General features: G+C 39.4%; 2 protein-coding genes across 4 annotated transcripts in view; one reads left to right on the top strand and one right to left on the bottom strand.

Moving 5' to 3' along the window:
• Positions 1 to 14,067, bottom strand: part of neurl1aa (neuralized E3 ubiquitin protein ligase 1Aa) — a 145,458-nt gene extending 131,391 nt beyond the window's left edge. The window contains exon 1 of the mRNA XM_049470011.1: positions 13,549 to 14,067. Within this exon, the coding sequence (XP_049325968.1) occupies positions 13,549 to 13,633 (85 nt within the window). The 5' untranslated portion in view covers positions 13,634 to 14,067. The remainder of the gene's footprint in view (positions 1 to 13,548) is intronic.
• Positions 14,068 to 20,547: 6,480 nt separating this feature from the next.
• cfap58 (cilia and flagella associated protein 58) overlaps positions 20,548 to 27,313 on the top strand; it is a 193,310-nt gene continuing 186,544 nt past the window's right edge. For all 3 annotated transcript variants that reach the window (XR_007428101.1, XM_049469848.1, XM_049469849.1), the window contains exons 1-4: positions 20,548 to 20,687; positions 23,836 to 24,114; positions 25,358 to 25,506; positions 26,285 to 26,441. Coding sequence is in view for 2 of the 3 variants with exons in the window: in XM_049469848.1 (XP_049325805.1) it covers positions 20,682 to 20,687; positions 23,836 to 24,114; positions 25,358 to 25,506; positions 26,285 to 26,441 (591 nt within the window). In the remaining variant the exon portion in view is untranslated. The remainder of the gene's footprint in view (positions 20,688 to 23,835; positions 24,115 to 25,357; positions 25,507 to 26,284; positions 26,442 to 27,313) is intronic.

Below are 27,313 nucleotides of genomic sequence, written 5' to 3'. Positions count from 1 at the left end.
CCAATAAGGCATTAGCATTAGCAGCTATCAATTAGTGTGGTTAGCGGTTAATGATTATATTGCTACAGCAGTAATAGCTGGGGTTAGCAGCAGGCTACAGGCCAATAATACTTACCTCTGAATGGCGAAAGAGCTAGTGCTTAGCGAGGTTAGTGGCTTATGCAAATACTGCTCCTGTCTCGGTGCTGCAAAAAAAAAAAAAACTCCTGTATAACGCTGCATTTCAGCAGAATGGCTTTACTGCTCCTTACAACTTGACTGGTAAAATAAAGTGCACCGGATTATAAGGCGCACTGGCGATTTTTGGGAAAATTAAATTTTAAGTGCGCCTAACTTAGAAAGCTGGCTTTCTACAGTAAATTCTGGAACTGTATGGTCATCTTTAGTGACAAATTCAGGTTCTGTTTAGTTTAGAATGTGACAGTGGTTAGTTTTTTATTTTAATACAACAGCCAGTCACCCCTAGTAGTGATATGAGACACAGATAGTGTTGGCTCTTATGAAAGGAATTCCAACTGGAATTTCCAGCAGAATAATGCTCGCCCACACACAGCAAGGACTGTCTGGCGACATCAATGCTAGATTGTAATACTTTCAATTGACCTTCCAGTTTGGCAAATTTGGTAAATTGTCAATCGAGCGTTTATGGGTTGATCTCGAATACCCCTATTAACTCAGCTTTAATATCGGAGGGTAAATGTGCTGCAAGATGCCATACGAACTAGCATGCCTCTATTCCCAAACATCTCATCTTGTATCCATAAAAGAAGTGGCCCTTTTAATGGAAGTTATTCATTTGGTTTTTAAGGTTTATTAAAAATGATCAGAAATGCAGAAGAAAACCTGGCCTTTTGGAAAGTAACAGCATTTCACCACATAAAAGCATTATACCATATGATCTAAGAATTTAATGTAATGTTTTGTAAAGATGTTTTGTCCTGCTGCTTTGTGTAAAGGCCTTCAAACCTGTAAATTCCTAGACTGGATGTACCGACGTGCGCTAGACTGCGGCGTTTAGCTTCAAATCTTTTACCCTGACATGTCTGTGCTTTTGTGCTTTGGCTGTAATTGCGGCACTTAAGTCATTTAATCACTAAACAAACACTGTATTTCTCTTCACTATAATGAGCGTACTTGAGAGGTTGAGGAGAGGTTATTTATGTGATTGGCTGGAATTTGCCGCTAATTGAGGCGTTCTTTAACGATAGTTGGGTCATTTTTGATTGCAAACATGGGATAAATATATAATGTTTCAATCTCTGTTCAAGTTTCTTCCCCACTGCTGGCTGGATGCCCAATGGTTATTGGAGTTTGTGGACTGGTCTCATACTCAGGGAGAACATAGCATGAAGAAAAAAAAGAGAAAAATGGCCAGCTCTGACCAGTTCAAGGTCAACGATATCCATCTTCATCCAAGAAACTTTAACTGGTGGCTCCAGACTAAGACTCTAGATATAATCAAGTCCGCACACATTGCCTCTGTAATGATGAAGTGATGATGTACAGTGCACTCCTCCACTCAGCCTCCTTCCTCCTCTTATTGCACTCAGGTGAGATATTTGACCTCTACCTTGATCCTGTAGAACATAGTTTTAAAATGAGGGGCTAGACAGGCTAGGCATATGCAGCTTTTCCTCAGCATTTCTCAGTACAAAGAGTGCCTTTAAGAGTATCTAACAGAGAGATACATTCAGAGACCTTGGATTCATCCTCTTTAATGAATTTAAATCTGTCCTGAGAGTACCTATAATTTGATACTATGCTTTATTTAGATTTGTTTGTCCTCTAATAGTTTGTAACCGAACACTGCTAATGAAAATAACTCTTTAAAACTCTATAAACGTTAATTGTGAAAAAAAAAACACTTAAAGGGGAGATATTGTACCTTTTTTTTTACACAAATTAGAATAGGTCTATAGGCTATACAAAACATGTTCATAAAGTTCTTTGCACAGTTTGCCAGTTTAAGTCCATTTCAGAATATATCTTATAAGGGCTTTGTCACTTTTATAGTAATTTTTATAGTTATATAGTATTTTTAGTAAGCTGTTGTTGGCAATGTCATGTACGTTCGGATCTTATCTGCTGACTTGCCATGGACAGTAGGTACAGATTCCACCCTCAGACAAAGTCTGCTGGCAAATCCTGATGTAAACTGTCTGAGGTTCTCAATCAAAATAGTACAACCAAAATTAACCTGACTCACAGAAAACAGATGGGTGGAATTTTTCATGGTCGGAGTGTTTAATATGGGAAGTTGAGACCCAAGTAGAAACACAAAAGCATGCAAAAACGAAGTCATCGGCTGGTAGCCTGCTCCTAACCCCAGCTAGCTCTGCTGGAACAGCATTAGCATTATCTGCTAACCGTGTTAGCTCTTTCCCTGTTCAGAAGTGCGTGTTATCATCCTTTACCCTGTTCCTAACCCCGACTAGCACTGCTGGCGCTAGAGGTTAGCCGCTAATGCTAATGCTACAGCCTTAGTGCTGGTGAAATTCAGAAATCTAAGTTTACTCTAAATAAATAAATGCACTTTACTCAAATAAACAGGTTTCAGGAGAGAATTCTGTGTAGATTAACATCCAGCGTTCTTTTAAATTATTACAGTTTTCTTTAATTAAAAATCTGCCTTATTAAATGAAAATAGATGTTCATTGATAGTGCGCCTTATAGTGTGAAAAATATGCCAACTAATCTACCTCGTAGAGGTCACCTTTTAGTCCTTCATTAGTGGTTACAGGATGCTGCTCACAATTACTCCCAGTTTAGCAGTGACACTGAGGTGTTTAAGAACTCCAGCACCACTGCTGTATCTGATCCACCACCCAAATAATACAATATCTGCTCAGTTGTGGTCTTGTGGTGTCCTAACCATAGGTAAACAGACTGAAAGGAGGAGGATATTAATAAAGTATGTGTAAAAACAGATACAAGACTACAGTCTGTAATTCCACAAAGATCTACAAAGAGTCCCGTATCCTCAGTGCAGATTAAAATGGATTAAGGGGTGTAGAAACAAGGAGGTGATCAAATTTTTATTTTATTGATGGGTGTCCAACTACATTTCCCAACTCAAAGAAAACATCTTAGCTGCCTATAGTAGATCATATTAGGCCGAAGATGAAGAGCTTGCAAGAGCTTTAAAATTCTCCCCCAGTCCAGCTCCTCCCTAATTTAGCCGAGCCTTGTCAGGAGGCTGTCAGAACTGAGCCCTGAGCCATTATTCATTTGCAGCAGATAATTGTGGCTTTTCACGTTTTCCTGCCGTTTCCACAGTACGCTGAAATGGACCAGAACTAAGCTGTTGTCTCCCAGAGGGGATTATCCTACATCTTTGCATTTAACGTCTGAGCGAGTGCGAGTAAGTGTGTGTGTGAGTGTGTGTGAGAGAGCATTTTCCTTTGAGATTTAACTCTGATGTGCACACAGTATGTTCGTATACATGAGGGAACCTGTATGATTTTGTGTGTGTCTGTCTTCCCAATGCACCCAATGTCAAGCACCCTATAAGTGTGTGTGTGTGGAGGGGCATGATCAAAGAGCAATCAGTGGTGTGATCACTCCCCATTTCAGCCTCTTATAGACAAGAGCCAATCAGACAGCCATTACATCAAACGCTCATCTTCTCTCTGTTGTCTGTATTAAGACTATGGGCATCATGCACATCAAACAGGCTAAGGCGCTGCCAATATGATTAGGAGATCGCTGGTTTGAATCCAAGTCATGCAGCTTGACTGGAGCCCAGAGAAAGCACAATTGGCCTTGCTCTCTTTTAGTGGGTAGTGGCACTCTTTTCCCACATCACTCCAAAATGGGTGATGTCGATGAGCACAAGGCGTCTGTGAGCTGTGAGATGTATATGCGCTGTGATGCTACTCGGCAATGCTGCATTAGAAGCAGTTTAAAAAGGGGCGGTGGCTGACTGTCTTCACATGTATCAGATGAGGCATATGCTAATCTTCACCGTCCTGATGTTGGGGTGAAATGTGATTAAAATAAGATATTTTCTATGATTTTGATAAAAATCACTAGTCACTAGTGATTGGGGATATACAGCTGGCTAGCAGCTGAATGGGTGGAACATTTGGCCAGATAAAGGGAAGAAACTGGGAGAAAATTAGAAATAATAATAAAAAATGATAGGAAAAAGTAGCAAAGCCCATAGTTTCATAAGTAACTAGTTTATATTAACTTATTGAAAGGGAGAAAACCAGTCTGAACCTGAAAGCAAAGGGAAAATTCAGGAATTCAGGCCTTTCTCCTAAAGTCTGTTCATGAGCTGAATACTCTTCAGACACTTCAGACATTAACCTTTTAAACGCTAGTTAATTATATCGAGTTAGTTATTCATTCATTATTAATAGTAGTAGTTCTTAGAGTAAAGAGCTAAACTGTGGGTGTACCTACAGTGTTAAGTAGATTAACAGGTCAACAATGTAGACACGTCTGTAACGAAAAAGCCATTTAAAATAACCTAAAAAAACAAACAAAACAAAAGAAAGTATAAGGAGGACACTAATTTGTAGGGCTGTAGATCTGAGCTGCTGTGGTGGTGTGGGTGGTAGCTTTAATAGTGCACCCTCTGTCAGCTATCTGGATCTATAATATGTGTGTGGGACTGAAGCCTGAAGACCTCTCCTTTTTTCCGCTGTGTTTCTCTCTGCCGACAGTGTGTCACTCCTGGAGCGTGTTCATTCACCCAGAAGCACTGCAGTCTGGGTAACGTCCACCCACCTGTGTATGTGTGTGTGTGTGTGTGTGTGTGTGTGTGTGACTCAGCTCATGCACATACTCATCAATGCACACACTCATGCTCACACACATGCAAGTGGACGGTCATGCACACACACACACACACTGCTCTCATCTAATTATTTCTGTACTGGTTGCTGTACACCTCATCCTCGCCCCATATGCACTGTGTAAAATACATGAAAACTGGGTGGTGGTGTGGGGGGGGGGGGGGGGGGGGTGGGGGGAGTACACAAATCTCTAATTCTTAAAAAAAAGTGCTAAATGTTAATCTTCACAGATTTCTCTGCTGAAAACTGTTTATTTATGTGAGTAACACGCTTCTGTTTATTTACAGTAAGCTAAGATTTCCAGATTTACACTTAGGCTGGTTGCAGCAGCATTAGCATTAACAGCGAACGACTAGCACTAGCCGTGCTTAGCAGCACTTAGCGCTAGTAAATGCCGCCCGACAGAGCTACACTGAGGAACCCTGTTAGTGATATTAGCTAGTGGTTCATCCCACGTAGCTTGTTTTAACATGGTAAAGGGGGTAAGTAACAGACTACAGGCTGATAATGCTCATCTCTGAGAGGTAAAATAGCTAGCGCTTAGCGTGGTTAGTGGCTAATGCTAATACTTCTCCAGCCTCGATGCTGGAGAACTAAATCTAAACTCAGCTTTACTGCTCCTTACAACCTAACTGGTAGAATTCATACATAAGGTGCACTGGATTATAAGGTGCACCGACAACTTTTTTGAAAATTACAGGATTTTAGGTGCGCCTTATATTGCAAAAAATACAGTACACGGTTCAATTCCTTTTATAGTATACCATCAATGCATTAGAACTTACTGTCTTTTCAATGATTCAGGTTTTTTTTTTTTTTTTTTTTATGTTAGGTGGTGGAGCTATGCTGTGTCTCTTGTCATTACTAGTATCCAAAACAACCACTTCATACCTTGATTTTATATGAAATTGATATACACTGGCTGGCAAAAAAAAAAAAAAAAAAATCATACAGTCTAATATTTATTTGGAACATGTTTAGCTTTGATTGCATCACGCATTTTCTGTGGCATTGTTTTGTTAAGCTTCTGCAATGTCTCAAGATTTATTTCAATCCAGTGTTGCATTAATTTTTACACCAACATCTTGCAGCAGCATTGATGATGGTAGAGTCTGACCTCTGCACAAAGCAGCACTTCTCCATCCAGCACACACCAAAGATTCTCAATGAGGTTAAGGTCTGGACTCTGTGGTGAACAATCCATGTGTGAAAATGATGATCTCATGCTCCCTAAATCACTCTTTCACAATTCCAATCCCATAAATCCTGACATTGTCATCTTGGAATATGCCTGTGTCATCAGAGAAGGAAAAAATTCATTGATGGAATAACCTGGTCTATATTCAGTATATTCAGGTAGTCAGCTGACATCATTCTTTCAGCACATACTGTTGGTGAACCTAGACCTGCAGACCAACTGCAGCAACCAGGTGGTTACTTAAACATCTGAAACAACCAGCTTATATCAAGTTTTTTTTTTTTGGAATTGATGTAGAACACTTACTTAATTTTGATTATTACAGACCATCATAACTATTGCAAAAGCTAAGTGTACGGTATGTCTTTATGTAACAATAAATAACAGCAAATAGCAGTAATCAGATCCAAGCACGACATGCCATTATGGAGCCAGAGGAGCACAAATGATGGGCAATGAATGTTTTTAGTCAAGCCTCATTTATAATACATGTGAGGCCGGTGCCAAAAGAGACTTTCAGACCTGACCTGAATTTGCATAGATGTTTAAATAATTTCACAGCAATTACCCCTGTATTTTAGTCTCTCAGAGTGCTCCACAACCTTCATGTTAAAAGTTCTCTCAGAAAGGATGCAGGGTTCGGATTTCTGAACTTGTCACCTTTTTACGGCTCACTGAGTTTTAATGTGTGATTTACTCGCATCATGTCATGTCCATAAAAATAATCTCCTTTACAAAAAGAGGCCTAATTATTCTGTCAGAGAATGAAATCTACTTTACCAGTGCAGACCTGATCCTTCTAGTGGAGAATAATACTTACAAGGTATTGATTTACTCTATCAAATACCTTGGGGATGATTTGGAGAGTTGAGGATGAGGTGGATGGTGATCATCCAACATCCTGACATCACTAACAGTAGTGCTGTTCCAAAAATTCCAAATGGTGAGGGATGCAATATTGTACGATACCATATCACCTTGGGGGGGTTCATTACATGCACTTACATACACGTCCAACTTTATTCAAAATAGGGTTGATTTGGTTGAATTATGCTGAAGCACTGTTCAGCCACCTCCCTACTTCCCCGCTTGCCTGCACTCACACTACATTTAAACAATCTGTGCCCGAGCACGCTTACATCATTACTCACTGCTCAGTGGGCTTGACAGAGTTGTGCTTAAGTCAGCAGAAAAGTCGTAAAAAACTGATAATTAATTCAAACATGTTGCTGGTTTCAGTCAAAATTTTTAATCATTTGTTGTTGCAGTAAAATGTTATGTTTCTTCTGAATATCATCCCTTTTGGATGCAACCATTTATTTGCATGAGTGAAAATATGGAACCTATAATTTGAGAAAATACTATTCTAGGGTACCACTTCCCCCCAGATGATACAAAAAGGGCAGATGAGATAAACAGCAGAGCTGGACGATGGAGTCGGACATAATGGAACGAAATTACAGACTATGGTTGATCAGTTAATTTAATGCACGCTGGCGTGAACCATGCAAGCCAGCCTATTCTGAGTGTAAAACTACAGCTCTCCATTCACCTACCCCACCTTGTCCTATTATTACCCCGGCTCCAGTAACACTTAGGACAATCACCATGGGAACGGTTTACATGCTTCGCCGTGTTGTCAAGGAGACCCCGGCTGGGAGGATAATAGACTACCCTGGCCCTGCTGCCTCTCGTCGCTATTCAGCACAGTGCAGTTACTGATGCTGGAACACACGCATACGTACAGTACATTCAGTCTGAATGAGTATCCAAACCTCCACAGATACACATCTACTCATGGCTACAACCCATGTGGACCATCTGGGGGTACACTATCTGTCCAAATGTTTATGGACAACCCATTCAAAAGAATGCATTTAGGTAAAAAGTCTCGCTGACACAAATGTGCAAAACACATACACAGTACATACAGCTTACAGAAAAATACAGAAAAATAGTGCCAAATGAATAGGACTCTCTGGAGCAGACACTGTAAACATGAGGCTGCTGGCACAATCCCTGATGCCAGGTATGGACTAGCGGGGTACATTAAAGGCCACCAACGTTGACCTGTAGAACAGTAGAAGCACTGTGTTATCTGGAATGATGGTGGTGGTGACAGTGCAAATGAATCCTAATAGTAACGATTCTCCAAAATCTAGTAGAAAGCCTTCCTTGGACAGTAGAGATAGTTAGGGATTATATAGGATATTATTAAAGAATGAATGAGAAGGTGTCCCAATACTTTTGTCCATAAAGTGTAATTGATCCTGAACACTGTTTCACTGCACAAATTAACATTTCTAAAAAAAAAAAAAAAAAAAAAAAGAAAAAAAAGAGAGAGAGAGAGAGAGAGAGAGAGAGAGAGAGAGAGAGAGAGAGAGAGAGAGAGAGAGAGAGAGAGAGGGCGAGGAAAGCAGACAGAGATATGTACAGACAGAGAGAAAGGGGGGCAGACAGACCAAGCGAGAGAGTTAGAGAGAGTGAGACAGAGAGACAGACAGACACACAGTGACAAAGAAGGGGGGAAGAGAGAAAGAAGAGAGACACAGATAGAGAGAGACAGCAATAGATAAAGAGACAGACAGAAAGAGACAGAGAGGCAGACAGAAAGCGAGTGAGACACATAGAGACAGACAGATTCTCAGCTAGAAAGAGGGGGGATAAATAGAGAGGAAGAGACAGAGAGACAGAGGAAAACAGAGACAGAAAGAGGGACAGACAGCAAGTAAGACTGAAAGACACAGTGAGGGACAGGCAGGCAGCCAGACACAGTGAGACACAGAGACAGCAGGAGGAAGAGAGAATGAAAGAGGGGGAGGGAAAGATGTAGAAACAAAGAGAGAGAGAGACACAGAGACAGACACACAGAGAGAGACAGAGTTACAGAGAACAGACCGAGAGACAGAAAGACAGACACACAGTGTCAAAGATAGAGGGAGGGAGGGATGGAGGAGGTGAGGGAGAAAAAAGAGAGAGAGACAGACAGAGAGAGGCAGACAGAAAGTGAGTGAGCTACATAGAGATAGAGAGAGCCAGACTTTCAGCAAGAAAAAGGGGGGGAGAGATAGAGAGAAAGACTCAGAGAGAAACAGAGACAGACATACACAGTGAGAGACAGGCAGGCAGAAGGACACAGAGAGACGCAGAGAGTGACAGAAAGAGAGACAGACACTGACAGGGAGAAATAGAAAAAAAAAACAGAAAAAGGGTGAAAGAGCATTAATTACTTATACTAACTAGTTTTTGAATATGAATTATGAAGTATAGATGTGGACACTATTATCCCACAATGCAATGCAAGATGTAAAAAAGGGGCACCTCATGTCTGGAACAATACTATGCAGTAGTACAAAGCAGGTAAGTACATTCATGTTTTGTGTACTAACCTGCCAAAATCACACTAGTAATATTAGTATACAGTTTACATCTTAAAGTATTAATGACAGTACTATGATAATCCTCCTCTCAGGTGCTCTCAGACAGGTTAATTAAATCATCATACATCATGTTAAATAGGACACTACTCTCTACAGTACTGTAATCTATTGATCTTTAATAATAGACGATCAATAAAGCTACAAGCCTTGCCTGAATAGCTGCCTAGTTGCCGTTCTCCCTCTCTATAATAAACACCCAGTGATCTTCCTGTCATCACATTAAGCTCTGAGCCCACACTTTGGCCCCGACTTTCAGCGTTAATTGCATACGAGGGCAGCCGGAGCAGCCAGTGCGCACACTGGAGGGCCTCATTAACAACTCCACCAATCAGACTCCCACCAGCACGCATTCATTTGAATATAATGACTACATGTTAATGAGAGCTGCAATTATTATCATAATGCTGCCGGTGTGACGATACTCAAAATTAGATGCTCGTAGTCATGCATTATTCAACATGCCTGTGGCATCTGGGTTTCTTCAAACACATCACCATTATCACTATTAACCCTGTAAAAGTTTCCTTTTTCTTGAGATGACCTATTCATAAAGCTAAAACACAAGCCAGCCAGCTGGTTGACTTTTACATACAGTAGCACATTTACAGTAGTTCTATACATGAAATATAATAAAACTAAAATGTTTATTTTGCCAAATAAAACATGGACACCTACTGTATGCATGTTCCTTCAATTACAGCCTTTACTAAAACTCATGTTTTAGTAAAAAGTAATGTGTTTATAGCCACTAATCTATAGGGCTGCAACTAATGATTATTTTGGTAGTCGACTAATCTGATGATAATTTTTTTATTTATTTATTTCTGCCATGTCCTCCATCTCTAAAAACAACAGAAAAAACGCTAAACTAAGATTTAAAAGGCATTTAAATGTCCAGGTGTTGTTAAACGTGGAGAGTACTGATATCTAGTGAATAAATATGTAATCTGTTGTGTTTGGGCACTTTTGGAGACACAGACCAAGTTTCTTCTGTCCCCAGCACTTTGTGTAATGCGGGATTAGTCGACGATTATATCGACAAATCGTTGCAGCCCTACTAATCTATACAGAGGGTATCTATGTATCTATGACTATTTAGTGCATAGCATTATTCAATGACTCTCAGTAATACTAGCTCTGACCTTATGTAAATTTTATATTGTTTTTATTATGTTTTATACTTTAGATTCTTCAAAAGTAGGTACCTTTTGCATATATGACAGATTTGCACTTCTTGGCTGGATTTTTTTTTTTAGCTTTTTGATGTAGAGTCATCTGGAATGTTCAGCGTTCAGTTAACAGATGTGCTGAGCTCATCAAGAGTTAATTACTTGAATTTCGTGTTCTCTTAATGTTTGAAAGCATCAGTTGTAAAGTTGTGAAGAGGTAGCGTTGGTGAATAGCAGTGAATAGCTCTATTTGAGTAATATTCTAATCCATATTATGGCAAAAACTAATTTGCTAAGTAACGAAAAAAGTTTAAGAAATGAAAGTCAGTAAATCCGAAACATTTCAAGAACTTTGGAAGTATCCTCAATGCAGTTGCAAAGACTTTTAAAACATTGAATCTGGCACTTATCAGGACCGCTCCAAAAAATGAAAGATCAAGAGTTAGCTCTGTTGCACAAATAAAGGTCTAGCTTTTAGACAATGATATAAGATACAGATCATTGCTATTACCCAAACTCTTTTTTAAGAAGTGAAATAAGGTCAAACTGCTACAAATGGTTTTGGTGAGTTTTTAGTACAACAATTTTATCACAACAATTTATTCATGATAATAAATACTGGATTTAATCATAACAGTCCCTTAAAAACAATGTATCCATTACAACAGACAGAAAATACTTGGATGATCTAGAAAGTCTTTATCTAGTTGGTCATACCTAGCAATTTAAAGTGAAAAGTGACTCAACTGCATAAATCAAATGTCTACAAAAGTATTGGGACATCTGCTTACTGCATATATTTTTAGGTGATAATCAAGGGTATAACAAAAAACAAAAACTAGTTTATCTTGCATTTTACATTAAAGTAACTGTCTCTACTGTCCAGGGAGGTTTTGCTACTAGATTTTGGAGTATTGCAGTGAGAATTCGATTCCCAACTCCCCAACTCATCCCATCACAGTATTTGACAAAGATCATTCCAGAGAACACAGTTCTTCCACTGCTCCACTGTACTGTAATATTTGAAACAATGTAAAGGAAAACTGCCAGATTTAAAGAAAAAGAAAAAAATATTGGTTTGAAGAACAGCTAGCTTTCAGTCAACATTTGTTTCCTGGCCTCTCTGTGCACTCCATTCACTGTAAGAACTAGAAAATAGAACATAGCCATATGCAAAGGTATAGCAAATATACATTCTTTTTTTTTTGCTTCATGAACCAAATCTGCCTCCTGAGTCACAGTGCTAAACAGGACAGATTTCTTCTGCATGATAAGAGCAGGAACTATGGCTTAAACAGAAGGAAAACGGAATATATGAATGTATTATATGGACCAATATGCTGCTGGAACTGGTGCTTTTCTCCTCCTGCATGAGAGCTGTTCTTCAGCACCACCCAGGGGTGGATTTAGTGATTGTGGGGTCCTAGTTAAAAGGCAGGAATGGAGCCCAGTAGATTCACAGTCATTCTTTTTTCAGACCTATTAAAACCTTGTGTGACTAACTGAATTCTTCAACCATAGGTTGCTGGAGTCTGAACCAAGGTTTGTGTTTTACATTAGTCCAGACAGTTTATGTTTTACACAGCAGTTTAGTGAGTAGATTAAAAGCTTTCCCACATCCTGTCATCATCACCTACAGGAGCTGCATCTCCCTATACTTGACACTGATTGGTTTGTAGAATGTTGTCAATTTAGCGAGTTGCCATTCCCGGTTTGGGCTGAAATGTGCATCACTGCTGGAACATAATAGTTCAGGTTATCTAGACCGAGATAACCTCTTTAAGTCAGATCAACCTAGATCATTCACAGAACCTTTCACACATGCTATTTTGGTTTGGACCAAAGTTAGAAAGCCCACACCAAACAAGGTAACCATACAACCATCATTAAAGAATCATTAAAGATACCAATCCTGCTTAAACCATTATAAAAACCATTTCCTAACCTTTAAAAAAAATAAAATGCTAATGCAGATCTGTTAATAAATAAAACTATCCCCCCCCCCGCTAATGTCCAACCATCCATATATCACTGCTATCAGAGGCACACTACTGCTCCTGCAGCTCAGCCAATCAGCTTCCCTCCTGCCCTGCCTCTAAACCCATACATTACCAAGTGCCCCTCCCAAACTACACCTTTTTCAAATTTCAAATTCAAAAATCAGGGGGTTTAGTGCCAACATTCAGTGACAATGATTTCATGCACAATTAAAATAAAAACGATGCCCTTTCCTGCATACTGAGATTTGAGAACCCAACAAGCAATAACACAGAAAACATCCTTTAACCACCCCTGGCACCACCGGATTAGCATTAGCCAGAAAGGTTTTAACAGCTGCTCTTTCAGAAAAATGAAAAAAGAAGCAAAACCCAGCACGTTTTAGACATAATAATAATATAGCCTGAACTGCCTGAACCACAGTTAGATTTGTAAAAAAAAAAAAAACAATTAGATTTTTTTTTTTAAATGGAACTATTTTTAAACAGTGCTTCAAATCTGTTGACATTTTCTAACAGTGACTTTAAATCGAATTTGAAAAAGATTTGATTAACTCCAAGCACTTTTAAACACATTGATTGACATAATATTGTAAAATAATCTTTTAAAAAGTCATTCAAATCTATTGAAACTGATTTGTAACTTTCTTACAGTGACTTGAAAACCAGACTCAAATCACATTAAAAAAAAGTTTTGAATCACTCAAACACCTTTTAAATACACTTATTTGAGTATTTAAGAGGACCAGGGCCTTCTGACTAGGACATACAGTAACAGTGGAAATGAATCCTTTAAAAAGTGATTTAAATCCATTTAAAACTATTTTAAAATAATCTCTGCTAAAAAAAAATATGCACAATTCACTGTTTTGCAACTTTTTTTACTCAAATCACATTTGAAAAAAATCTTTGCTTTAAAAAGCGTGTTAAAGAGGGACTGACCTTTCTGTGAGTTAGGGAGTCTGTGGAATCGGTTCTGCTGAGCTCCTCTCTGTAAGGTGGAGATGCCGGACACATTGTTGCCCATGTCTGTCTGTCTGTCTGTCTGTCTGAGGCTCAGTCTGAGTTACAGATGTTTTCCTCGGGCTGCTCGGGGTAAAGCTGGAGGTGTTTTACGGTGTTTGGGCGACAGAAAGTATGGAGGCGGCCGGGTCTTCATAGATAAACACAGATCACAGAAACACCTTTATCATCCAGAGAGCAGCTGTTTGTCCGTCCGTCCGTCTGTCCGTCCAAAGGCGCTGGAGCAGGTTGGAGGAAGTGAAGAATCAGAATATAAAATAAAAGAACAGAAGCTGCTGCTCCGACTGTTTCCTGTACTTTTCCTTAGTAAAATCCCTGTTTCTGGTGTGTGGTGAGTGTGTGGTGTGGACGATGTCACCCAGCTGTCGTGGCGGACTGCCCGGCCGCGCGCACGTGTGTTACACTAAAATCCCCTCAGGCTTCCAGTAGCTCAGATCTGATAGGCGCATCCTAATGATCTGATAATCCCACTGCAGCCTGCAGCCCAGCTCAACTACAGCTCTGATACACATTCACCCACAAATACAGGCCTAACTGCACTTAAACTACATAAAAAATAATATATTATAAGCAGAATAATTTAACCATGTCAGACTAATATTGCAAAAAATGTAAAAAAGAAAAAAAGCGGCAGCGGCATTATTTACTTTCTAAAATAAGAAGAAGCATTTCTGAGTGGATAAAAGACAAAATATTGTGTTTAACGGTACTAGCTACTGGAACGACCATCCCTGCTAAGCCTTCCGGTAATATATTCATTATAAAAACTGGGGTGTCCAGTCTCTTTTCGCAGGAGTTCTGGCCACGTCATACATACTTATCAGAATGAAGGTGCTTTTATACCTGCCTCGTTTGGTCCGGACTTTCAGACTTTTCAGTTTGGTCCGATCCAAAGTAGCAGGTGTGAAAGGGGCCGAGAACCACGGTCCGGACCAAAGGACCAGAGGGGTGGTCTCGATCCGGATCTTCTGAACCATGGTCCGGTTCGCCTGCAGTGTGAAAGCGCTTTTCTGGATGGTTCGAACTTTCGGACCAATTACAGGAAGCTGAGCAGGCGTTCCTCAGCAACGGCAGCAGAAGAAGAAAAATAACCAGATACTACTGACTGCAGCCTGCGGGAAGGCGGAGTTGGACTTCCAGCTCGTCCAGTCCCACCCACTTTGTCCACGCCGCGACTCGTCAGTCTCGCAAGCTTGTAGTGTATACACAAGATTTAAGCCGGACGACACGGCACATTATATTTAAAGTCCGCTAACTGCCCTGTACATTGTTTACTTCCGTTCAGAGGCGGAGCTAAGACATGATGCTGACAAAGTGGGCGGGACTTGATGACATGACGCTAACAAAGTGGGCGGGGCTGGACGCACTGGACGTCCAAATCCACCTTCCGGCAGGGTGCAGTCAGTACCCTCTCAAAATAACCGGGAAAGCAGGAAAAATGAGTCGTGGATACAGCTGCTTCAGGACAAGCACGTTCGTTTGGCGAATTTGAACTAACCTAGAGTACTGTAGCTGAAGAATATTTTTTTCCCTTATCCTGGAAAGGCTTTCCACTGAATGAACCACCCGCTGAATTGTCAACACGCCAACACCTCTTTCTGGTGTGTGTTTTGGGTGATCCGGTTCAGTCTTACTGACCGCGAGCAGCTGATGCAGCAATAGAGACTTCAGAAAGGGAAACTTACACTTGAGAAGCTCATTCACTCATAGTAAAAAAACCATGAAGTAAAGTTTCTGACTGAGCTATTTTCCTCTCTCTCTGACTGAACATAACCTGAAATCGCATTCATCCGCTCTAAAAGAAAACTGCCTCATTTCTGCCCAGTTTAAAATGATTCTTCTGCAGGCTCTGTGCAATTACCCATTCTCACCAAAAAACCCAAAACTGACAGTCATCAGCTTTTAAAAAAAGAATCTAACAATTTAAACGAATCCTTAAATTATTCAAATCTTTTAAAACCTGATTCGAACTACTTTGTAAAAGGTTCAAATCTTTGTAAAATCAGGTTTAAGCTGATTTGAACAACTCACTAAAAATGATCATTTCTAAAACTGATTAAAATACACTGTCTGACCAAAAAAGTCACCTCATGGATTTAAGTATAAACAATCTGCAGTTAGTCAGGTGGAGGCCCAGTCCACACGAAGCTGGGTATTTTTAAAAAGTTGTTTGTCTCCGTTTTGGCCTTCAGTCCACACGGAAACAGCCTTTTTGGTCACTGAAAACGGAGCTTTTCGAAAAAGCCTTCCAGGTTGGAGATTTTTAAAAACTCCACTCCCAGAGGAGCCGTGTGGAGCTTTCTAAAAACGCTGACGTCACACAGCGAGTCTGCGCATGTTTGCTTTTTGTTTAGCATTAGCTTAGAGATCCGGAAGGGACTTTTTTCGGTGCAACAGCAAACTCTGTCCGTTTACAGCATATAATATACAGCTGATATAATTAATGAACTAACTGCCCTCTCTGACCCAACAGCGCAGAATTACCCAAAACCAGCTTTAAACACGCTGTAACACATTTTACCAGTGTAGCTGAGGCGAGTGATAGTGGGGTGTTCTACACACTATCAGTATGAGCTTTAATTATACTGGTCCAACCCCACCCCGGATATACTGACAGACCAGCAAACTCAAATTACATAATTTACTGTTACTGGAGCTCCTCATCCAGCCTGTTTACTCCACAGCCTCTCTGAATTTTACAGCGGGTCAGTAATGTGGGTTACAGTGATTTCTTTATAGATTCTGATTAAGTTTATTATGCAGTGAAAAAAAGATTAAAAAAAAATAAAATAAATAAAAGCCACTTTAAGATTCGTCCTTATAACAGGTTTCAGTGAAAAGAAAACCCACATGAAGCAACGTTTTACGTTGAGTATTTTAGACTATTCTTCAGTTAGCTGGGTTCGCTCTGTGGTTTTGAACTAAAACTGTAATGCTTGTTTTCCTGCTGTATCACTCAGCTCGCCTCAGCGAGGGCAGATATTTAGTTGATAAGTTAATTGTTATTTGGATCAGGTGTGTTGTAATGCAGTGCGTGCAGGCCACAGTGAATGCTGCAGCAATCAAAGCTAAAGACGTTCCAACCAAATATTTTACTTAAAATATTCAACAAACTGTATGGAATCAAGCAGTGGTGAGTTTCTCGTGCACACTAGGTGGAGCAGTAGAGCTGTATTTTAATTTTTTTTCCCAGTTTAAGTTTCGTTTCTGCACCTCACAATATGAATTTCTCCAAAAAAAAAAAAAAAATCTGGATTTATACTCCAACTATAAATAATTTCTCAATTCAGATTGTTGGGACAAGAAATAAAAAAAGACAAAAAATGGATTAAAGTACATTAAAGATATTATACTGTATTGAAACTTGACCAAGTTATTCATTTTTAAATTTAACTAAAATATTACACATTACCATTTTAAGCCTCACTGTTCAAACCACTTTTCCAAAAAAAAAAAAAGATTTTTTTTTCCTTTTTCTCCAAAGAATCCAAAGAACTCTAATGAGGACATAACAGCAAATAAAAACAAAATCTTTGATTCAGAACTACTGAAAACTTGTTAAAATACTAAATCACTGTTTAATACGGTGGCCGAGAAAGCCCAACGCAGTGCAAATTGAAAAGCGCTGCAAAAGCACAAAACACATCCATCAAAATTACAACACAGGCACAGCAAATAGAAAAACGCGCTGCAAAAAGAAACACGCGCTGCAAATAGAACCACAACACAACGGAAGTGAGTCACAACACAACGGAATTTTCCCGGGGGACCTTAAAAGAGGCTGTACCAGCTCTATACAAAGGACAGTAAGTGGCAAACAAGCTTCTGAAAAGTAAGTTATGTTTATTACCTGTGATTACCACGGTTGTGTGCATATTATTAAAAGTTCTGCTTCACAAAACGCCTTGTTTGCCACTTATTGTCCTTTGTACACATAGTGAAGTCCGAGACGTTACTGAAGACGCAGCTTAGCTGGTACAGTATCTTTTAAGGTCCCCCGGGAAAATTCCGTTGTGTTGTGACTCACTTCCGTTGTGTTGTGGTTCTATTTGCAGCGCGTTTTTCTATTTGCAGCGCGTTTTTCTATTTGCTGCGCCTGTGTTGTAATTTTGATGGATGTGTTTTGTGCTTTTGCAGCGCTTTTCAATTTGCACTGCGTTGGGCTTTCTCGGCCACCGTACTATTCCACTGAATGGGTGCCATTTTCATGTTGTTACTCTTCCAAATTAAACTTATTCTGTATCTTTTTTAAATTCTGAATCTACTAATAAATATATTTAACTATTCAAAACATGTACTGGTCAATCTCAGGCAGCTTTATTCAATTTCTTACAAGATTTCTAATACAAAGCTGGTTATAAAACTCATGTGACATTTAAAAAGCATGTTTGAAAGCAAGTCCTCTAATTCCTTTAATTTTCTTTATTTTTAAATAAATGTTCTATTTAAGAAATAAAAAATGATTGATATTTATTACAAAAAATCCCTCCTGTTACTGGCACTTATTCCTTTTACTTTTTTGTGTTTTGAGTAACAGGAATGAAAGTAACAGGGACAAGTTTTTTGCATAGAATAAGCAAAAAAACATGAAAAATAGCTAAACGGTGGCTATGCTAATAGCACGAGGACACTGAGCTCATTCTATTGATTTTCCCAAAATGTGTATTTTAAAAATAAACAAATAAGATCTAAGAATTAAATTAGGTAACATGAATAAGTGTTGAGATTGACCTCCTCAGTCACAGTTACAATAAAATCAAATGTACAGAAAAACAAATGAGGGAACTTAGACGTAGACAGTGAGTGAACACAGTGTTTAAAAACTCCAGCAGCACTGCTGTGTCTGATCCACTGATACTAGCACAATACACTTTGTTAACACACCACAACCATGTCAGTGCAATTACTGCAGTGCTGAGAATGAATGAACCATTATCCAAATAATACCTGCTTTGTGGGGTCCTGACTCAACAGGGTGAAAAAAAAAAAAAAAAAAAACTACAGGACTACAGTCTGTAATTATAGAACTACAAAGTGCAGTATGTAACTGGCCTTCACATGGCAACTTAAGGTCTGATTGCCCACGATTCCCCTCAAGACGTCTAATACTGTGCTAGCTGTCCTGCGTAATGTGATTAGACTGGAAGTCATTTTGGATTAGAGCGTCTGGCCAAAGTCGTATTTGTAATATGTTCACTGTAAGCAAAAAGATATTCTATGTGGTTCCAGTAAAAAATATTTTTTGAATCATAAAGCAAAGCTAACAAATAACTTTCCAACTAGTTGTTCCATGTTCCCACTCTTACCTATGGTCAGGCATATGGAGGCATATAAGGATGCTCCCTGGTCACATACCATTGGCGGTATACCAGACATGATTAAAAAGAAGGAGAACCAGAAGAAAATGCAGGGCCATCATGAGGAATTATAATCTCCTAGCTGGCCTGGAAGTTTTTGTGGTCCCTCAGAGGAAGCAGGTTGAAGTGGCTTGGGTATCTTTGCTTGTCTTATTACCACTGCAAACCTGAACTGGACTAAGTGGATAGAAAGGTGATGATGGTGATGATTGAACAACCTAAAAGAGTTCCCAACATTTGGCCATCATGGCAAGGTGGTGTGAATTATTTGAAGTAATGGGAGGCCTAATAATGGTTCCCAGATGGACAGAACGTTCAATTTCTGAACTAATTGTGGTACAATGAGCGTGACTTGCGGTGTCTGGCTAGAACTGTCCATACATACAAACAACTCTACATTCATTTTTTTCAACTCTACATTCATTCATTCTCTACATGCATTTCAAGCAGGTCAGTGCCACACTCTTTAATAGAACATATTAGGCATAACTCTTATAACTCTTACATATTAGACTCTGACACTCTTGGAAGCTGTAAATGACTTAACCTTGAGAATACACCTGCTGTATACCTGTATGTTAAACTCGTTAACCTATGGACTACAGACTCTCTACTTCATGAGATTATGTCCTAAGTTGTTCAACAAGAACAAAAACAGAGATTTTTCAGAGGGACACTCAAAACAGAGGAGTCCAGACCTTAACCTCACTGAGAATCTTTGGGATGTGCTGGAGAAGGCTTTGCGGAGTGGTCAGACTCTACCATCATCAATGCAAGATCTTGGTCAAAAAATTATTCAACACTGGATTGAAATAAATCTTGTGACATTGCAGAAGCTTATCGAACAATTCCACAATTCCACATTGAATGTGTACCGCAATTAAAGCTAAAGGTGGTCCAACGACATATTAGTGTGTGACTTTTTTTTGGCCAGGCAGTGTATATTGTTTATGGGCAAATATCAAAACCTTGAAGGATTGTAACTCTGTTCCAAGGGGAAGGGTTACAAGGGTACAAAAGAGAAATGGGATTGGATCTTATCCTGTATCTGTTTCTCTGCATACTTTTTTTTTATTGGCCTCCTTTCACCCTTCACTTCAAAACGGTCAGGACCCCACAGACAGATCACCACAGAGGATTTATTAAATATTATTTGGGAGGCGGGACACAGATTCTCAGCACTGCAGTGAGAATGTACAGTTTGTCAGTGCTGACTGAGAGCTGTGTGGTGTGAGGGGAGTGAATGCTCTGAGGACCCATGATTTGTGTGAAGCTGCCACCTAGTGTAAAGAACAACAACAGCCAGTCTGATAAACAGTCCTCTAATCCTATAAAACACACGAGGGCTGACTCCAGCGGGCTGTACATTCTACAGACAGTGTGTTGTGTGTTGTGTGTGCTAAGAAATGCGATTTAAGCCCACAAATACGGTAAAATTACCTCACAGTCGTTTTTTCAGTTGTTGTTGTTTTTGTCATTGGACCTTTTTGCCTGACTGGTAAAACATGTGTTGGACCGAAGTGCTCTGTGGGAGGCGGGGCTCGCGCGGTTGCCTGGCAACAAAGGACGCGTTTCCTATGAGTTTAACAACAGTGGTAAAGGAGAGGAGCGGAGAGGAGCGTTTAATCCAACCTGTAGCAAATACTGGGGAATATTTTTAATTTATAACTAACTCTGTGGAAGAAACACGACCAAATGGAGGTAGGAGAAACCTCCACGCGCTCAGCTGAGCTCAGGGTAAACTGTGTTAGGGCGAGTTGTGCTATCCATCGATATGTGCTCCTTAACTGCACTGCGCATGCGCTGATTTAACTTACATTTAGCTACAACTTTATTTTTACGTTTTCATATATTTCATGATAATTCTCTTTTCCTCTGCTGCTTTAAACATTTTGAGCGTACGGATAGTATTTACTTTAGTGTTAAAAGCGTGTAAATTGAAAGTTAAGTGACATAAAATACATTAAACGAAAAAAGTAACGTTAAAAATGTTCTTTTTACCCCTATTTCCTTGTGTTTACTATTATAGCTAGCTACAGAGATTTAGACTATTCAAATACCTCCCCATGTTCTAATATGGGCCCTTTTAGCATATTCAAATATATGCTAAAATATATACTAGTGCATCTCACAAATTGTTAAATATCGTTGAAAAGTTACTTTATTTCAGTAATTCAGTTCAAAATGTGAAACTCACATATTATATAGATGTTTTACACACGCGTTACTTTTATTTTTGATGATTATGTCTTACAGCCTATGAAAACCCAAAAATCAGTGTCTCAGAAAATTAGAATATTATGTCACTGCCTTAGATAATAAAACTGTTCATAATACACACAGTTAGCTAACTAGGAGAGCTTAGCACCCTGGTGGTTAATGGGTCATATGAAAGTGGACCCTTTGGTTTTCACTATTTGGTAAATTAAATAACAACTTATTAATAATATATTTTAATAATTTTTCAAAAGAAAATAAAAATCACCTATTGTTTTCCCACACAAATCGTCATATAACTGTATATATATGTTATAGTAGGCTGCTGTACATTTTTTCTACATATGAAACCTGCACGTCCCAGAGGTTCCATATCAGAAGCTAAAAAAAAAGCATTTTTTAAGAATTAGATGGCTTGAAACCCAAGGACATAACATTAAATGACAGATAGGGAACTAAGCTAGCGTTACTGACAGCTACTTTAAGTGAGTGGAATCACTGTGGCTCAATATGCGCTAAGCCACATCTCTGAGAGAAAAGTTTGGAAGGAAGTGGATTTCTGCATGAATTGCTCTGAAATGAGTTGATCTGATCATTTTCATCTAAGTAAAGATAATGAATAGAGACAAACAGCACACAAACAGTTTAAAACCTTATTGGATGAATGCTTCGGGCCGTGCAGGCAGTGTATCTTCTGCAGGCTTTTTGTTCTGTACACACAATATGTTCTTATTAGATATGATGATGAATGTCACAATGTGTTTGGAGCTGGTTCTCCAGCGGCGTTACTTTATTTTGAATCAGTTTTGCCTAATTTAATTGAGTTTGTTTTTGAACTTGAAATGGGTTTCATTTAAGTTGCTTTCTTTGCCTCATTTCCAAATAAGCAAACCAACCAAAGATGACTAATGGTGTCATAAACAGGCCAGCAGCCGGCATGGCTGCGATGCTAAGACTACAGTAGATCTGCTGGGGAAGGCTAATGCGGTTATTCTTATGTTTCTCATGACATCAGGCTATATAGCTATTTTAAGGACCAAATTAGAGACTGTTTATGAAGCTGACTTATCAGTACTAACACAATCTGTGCACTGTTTTGAATATATTTTTCCCACACTTATGTGTTGGTTAATGTAGAAGCATAAATATAGCTGGAGGGTTAAGAGATTTCGTTCCAGTCGTGTTCCAAAATACACCAATTATTCACCAATAATACACTTACCAGAGTTTATACTCATCAGGATTAATGTTGATGTTCAAATCCAGCATGATGTTTAACGAGGAAATCAATTACTTAAGAGTGAAACTAAACCGGAGTGACTCACCAATCAGCCCAGCATTTACTTTGGTTCAGATTAAAAAAAATAAAAATTTAAACAGTAATTTAAAAACGCTAAAATCAACATAAGCTAAGCTAAATTAAGCTAAATTATTATCAATGAGGACTGTCAGCAGCATATGTTGGTGAGAAGTTTAATGTAGAAATACCACAATGGGTGATTGAGTGATTGGGGAACCTTTTGCATTTTTTTCTTCTCAAGAATGAAGCCCAGTAAGCGTCAATATTCAATTCTGTCCATTTAGAGATGTGATGATCTTTACAATGCTTTGCTTTGTAAAAACTCAGCAAAAAAACAGTGCTGTGGGAGGAATGCAGGATCACACGTGGGTCTAAAGTATTAAACTTAAGCAAGACGCAATATTCTCAATACACACTAGCCTTTTGTCCGTGTTGGAAAAATGCTCAAACATGTTAGCTGTGCTCCTGTTAGCTGTACTGAAGCCCAGCTCAGAGCCGGACGTGATGATGCTGTTGTCACTGTAAAGAAGGTCTATTGAAGGCTTAGCTTGGTCGACTAAAATCTCTTCTAAATAATTAGCTTAGTTTAGCAACGTCCATCGTTCGATTGCAGCTTTCAATACATAACAAAAAAAAAAATCATGAGGCTAAAAGCCTAGAATTGTCATGCTTATATCATGGTACCGATGCAAACAGCACTGCTAACAGTCCAGTAGTTTTGCTGGGTGCACTAACAATGCTAGCACACTGCTAATGTTGCTGCTGTTAAAGTTTTAACCCACAGGTAAAGGGTTTGCCGGAGCTGCAAGGCCATTTAAGGTGGAATGGCTAATTCTGTTTCTCTATAAAGACAAGTTAGTTTGCCATACCACTGTAACAGTTCTATTTTCACTCTGCTTGCTTTTGCAGTAATGTTTCAAACAAAGATATGAATAAACACATGAAATAACACAGCTTTAGCCAATTACATTTATGGCATTTAACCTGATGCTCTTAACCAGAGCAACTTACAGAGTTACGAAGTTGTTCCTATTACAGAGGTTGGCCAATGTAGTGTTAGGAGTCTAGCCCAACTACTCTTATTGGTGAAGAGCAGTATAGTCACCCAGCCTGGGAATTGAACCCCAGTCTCACACCGGATGCAGTAGTTCACAAGCAAGCGGTGATGTTATCCACTGCGCCACACCAATCACCAGGCTAATGATAACGTTACCTCATGCCACCTAAAAAAGCCAGTCAGCAAAGTTCATTAAAGTTAGTTTGCGAAATAGACTGTAAAGTTACCATCTTTTAAGATATGTGTAAACCTGTGTCTTGTTTTTGCTGTTGTAGGAGAAGAAGCAGCATTCGGAGGAGGACAGCTCCTTTGAAGCTCTGGAGAAGGAAATTCAGGAGGTGTTGAATGAGCTCTTGGGGGACGGGAGCCAAGAGAAGATCCGCGTGGGGTACGAGAAGCTCACCAAGGTGCTGAAAAAGTCCCTCGAGAATGAGAAGAGGCTGATGGGGAAATGCCGTGAGCTGAAAGCTGAGATCGTGGCCAACTCGGTCAAAGTAGCCACAGCTATGAAGTTGACTCAGGAAGACCAGACGACCATTACCTCGCTAAAGAAGGTGAAGCATGAGCGAGAAAGAATTAGATAGAAATGGGCACACAAAACACTGTCAGCTATCACCAGAAGAAAATGGAAACGGAACATTCTTATATTCTTATATACAGTAATCATAAATTAAAGTAAGTTTATAAGAACAGGCTCCAATACATAGCAACTAAGTGGCATCTTATTAGATATTCATGGCTGTTAACTGTTGTGTCTTTAAGGGCTGCAAAATTACTCTACAAATTACTGAATTCAGTTCTGTGTGAATTTTATTTTTAGGACGCAGGTATTGCACTTGGTTTCATAGATCTAGGGTGGTGCAACAGTCTAACTGCACTGTTAAAAGTATGAGTTCCTTGGGGAACTTTTAGTGGTTCCTCAAATTGAAGCTGCTTTTTTTTTAACTGTATTGCATTTTTATTACAAATATATTCATTAGAAACCAAAGATAATACATTATACAGGTCACAATATTAAGTGTTTTATGGTTGCTTAATGCATACATACCGTTCATTCTTCAATTAGATAATGTTTTAATTGAGTAATAATATTACCTAATAAACATTTATCAAACTCTTTTATAATGCTTAAGTTGCTATTTTGGGGGCACGTCATCATGTCCCACAGTTTTGGAGGTATCACCACTCTTCTAATGCCTGATTGGCCAGCCTGATTTACTGAGTACACTTGTAACACCCTACCATCAATATGGGTTATCACAGCAACTGCATGATAACACCTGACCATCCACCTGAGACACAATAGAAACCACCTCAGATACCATATTTTAGAGGATTTGTCTGTAGGTGGAAGGTTTTTCTGTTAGATGACATCCTTGCTGGACCTTTAAACTTGTGATCTTCTAACAAATAGTAATCAGCAGTTAGATTGTAGGGCCACTCTAGAGCTGTGAAATCACACTATATTAAAATATACACTTTTTTACACAGTTCTGAGTAAATGCACCTTTCTGTTCTTTTTTGGACACCGACATGTACATGGTTTCACAGCATTAGAGTGGCACAACTGTCTAACTTAATTCTTGTCAGGTGAAAGAGGTGAATAGCAACCATCTCAGATACCATAGCAACTGCCTAGCATTACCTTAGCTACCAATAAGTAATATCATGGCATTAACTCAACACAACAGCAATCACCCTGTAACACTGATACCACAGCAACCACCTGGGATAAACTTCTAAAAGTATTGTCACTTTAAGCTGGATTGCACTTTAACAGCTCCCTCTTCTGCTCAGGAAAACGAGAAGGCTTGGAAAATGATTGACGCGGCACACGAGGAGGAGCTTCAAGCCAAACAAACCATTCAGACTCTGAGGCAGGAAATAGCCAACCTCAACAAGCTTGTGGAGCAAGGAGCTGGTTTCAGCACAGGCCAGAAGCACAGGTCAGTGAGGGGTGGTTCAAATGTTCATAGATTTGCCAAAACTTACTCTGACCATCAGAGGTTTTAGAGACTGAATATAACAGTTTGCCTTTACTATAAAAGAAATAAATCAGGTTTACAGAGCTAACTCAATTTTAATTTTTAAAGTTACTCCACTTAAAGTTGAGCTAATTTAAAATTTTAGTAAGATGCTACTGAAATTGCTTTTATAGAATTTTATAGGATCTGTCTGTCAGTGGAAGCGTTTTCTATTACATGACATACTCGCTGGACCTTTTAAATTTCCATCTCACACATGGTAAGCAGCAGTTAGACTGTAGGGCCTTTATCTACCCTCTGCACGTGCCCTTAGTGTATCTCGTGTTTTCGCCCCTGAGTTCTGTGTGCTTACCTGTTCATTTGTGGCTCCGCCCCCTTGTTACCTGTTCGCAGGTGTTTCCCGTTTCCCGTCCTGGTCTGTATGTCCTTGTTTCTGTGTTTCTCATCCGTGGTTGTACGTGTTTATGTTGGTTAAGTTATGTGTTCCTTTGGTTTGTTCTATTCCCATGTTATCTGTTTCTCAGTTTTTGGTCCTTTTGTTTGTTTATTTGTTGTTTAATAAATCACTCGCTCTCCATGTCTCCTTCCTCCTTCCTACCTAAACCAAGTGCTGTTCTTTAAAAACACCTATCATTTTTGTAATCCATAGCATTTAAAAATGTCAAGGCCACACATTTTCAAAATAAAGCTCCTTTCTTTAAATAATTCTCTACTAAAAGGGCTTTTCTGTTTTTTCCAGCATGGGTGATCTTCTGAAAACCAACGAGAAGGTGACTGCAGAGAGGGACAAGCTGCTCTCTGAGGTGGTGAATCTTCGGGAAGACCTAACCAAGGCCATAGCCAGTCAACAGGAGGCGGAGGCAGCCCAGGAGCAGACCCAGCAAACTGTCTTGCAGGTGATACTCGTTTAAAAATGCTCAGCTTTATGCCGAGTGACCTCAGTGACTGGGTTCAGTCGGGGTGAGCTCCGAGCATCTCTTCTTTTGTATGATTCAGTTACAGCTCCAGTCATATTTACTTATTATTTACTTAACTTATGTTTACAATAAGTCTGCCGCTCTGGACTAATGCCAGCGGAAAGCTGCCGTGCGACAAGCTGCGGTTTTGATTTAGCATTTAATTCTGCTGAGATGCCTTGTTGTTGTTGCTGCGCAGTAGTCAAAGTTAGAGCGTAACTTGGTTTGGCCCCCGTAGCTCATTAGATTTAGCGGAATTTTTGTTGTGCTTTATGGCGTTTTATGAAAAAATATTCTGCAGATAAAGCATTTGACAGATTTCATATTTCGTCAGCAGCTTCCACCGCAGTCAGCGAATCGATAGCAGGAATTTGTGAGCCTTCCGGTAATTGTTTAAAGCCGAAACATTAGCTTGAAAGAAAACAGGTTCCATTTGCCACATATCATCTTCCCCGCTCCGACCGAGCCTGTAAAAACTCGCAAATGAAACGCCTGGCCTTGCCTTTATGGATAGATGTGGCTCCCTTGTTGCTACCTCGCCTAGAATAAAAAAGCATCCGTTCCTGTTTTGTTTACCAAGAGGATCACATTGAGAAATTGATGTGATTCTTGGCCTGGCTGTTTATTTAGACCCGGCATTTTGGGAATAGCAGCAAGAAATTTCAGAGATGACAGAGATAGCATGAAGAACTCTACAATCTAACATGAAAAACAAATAGTGTTCAAACTTTAAAAACATGCCAGTAAACCTGGATTTATGCTTTTGTTTTTTTCTTAAATACTTGGAAAAGAGGAGCATCCTTGTGTGATCT

The sequence above is a fragment of the Astyanax mexicanus genome, chromosome 21 (assembly GCF_023375975.1).
Source record: "Astyanax mexicanus isolate ESR-SI-001 chromosome 21, AstMex3_surface, whole genome shotgun sequence".
Lineage (NCBI taxonomy): Eukaryota > Metazoa > Chordata > Actinopteri > Characiformes > Acestrorhamphidae > Astyanax > Astyanax mexicanus.
Note: the sequence above shows the minus strand (reverse complement) of the source record. Positions and strands in the feature narration are given on the sequence as shown.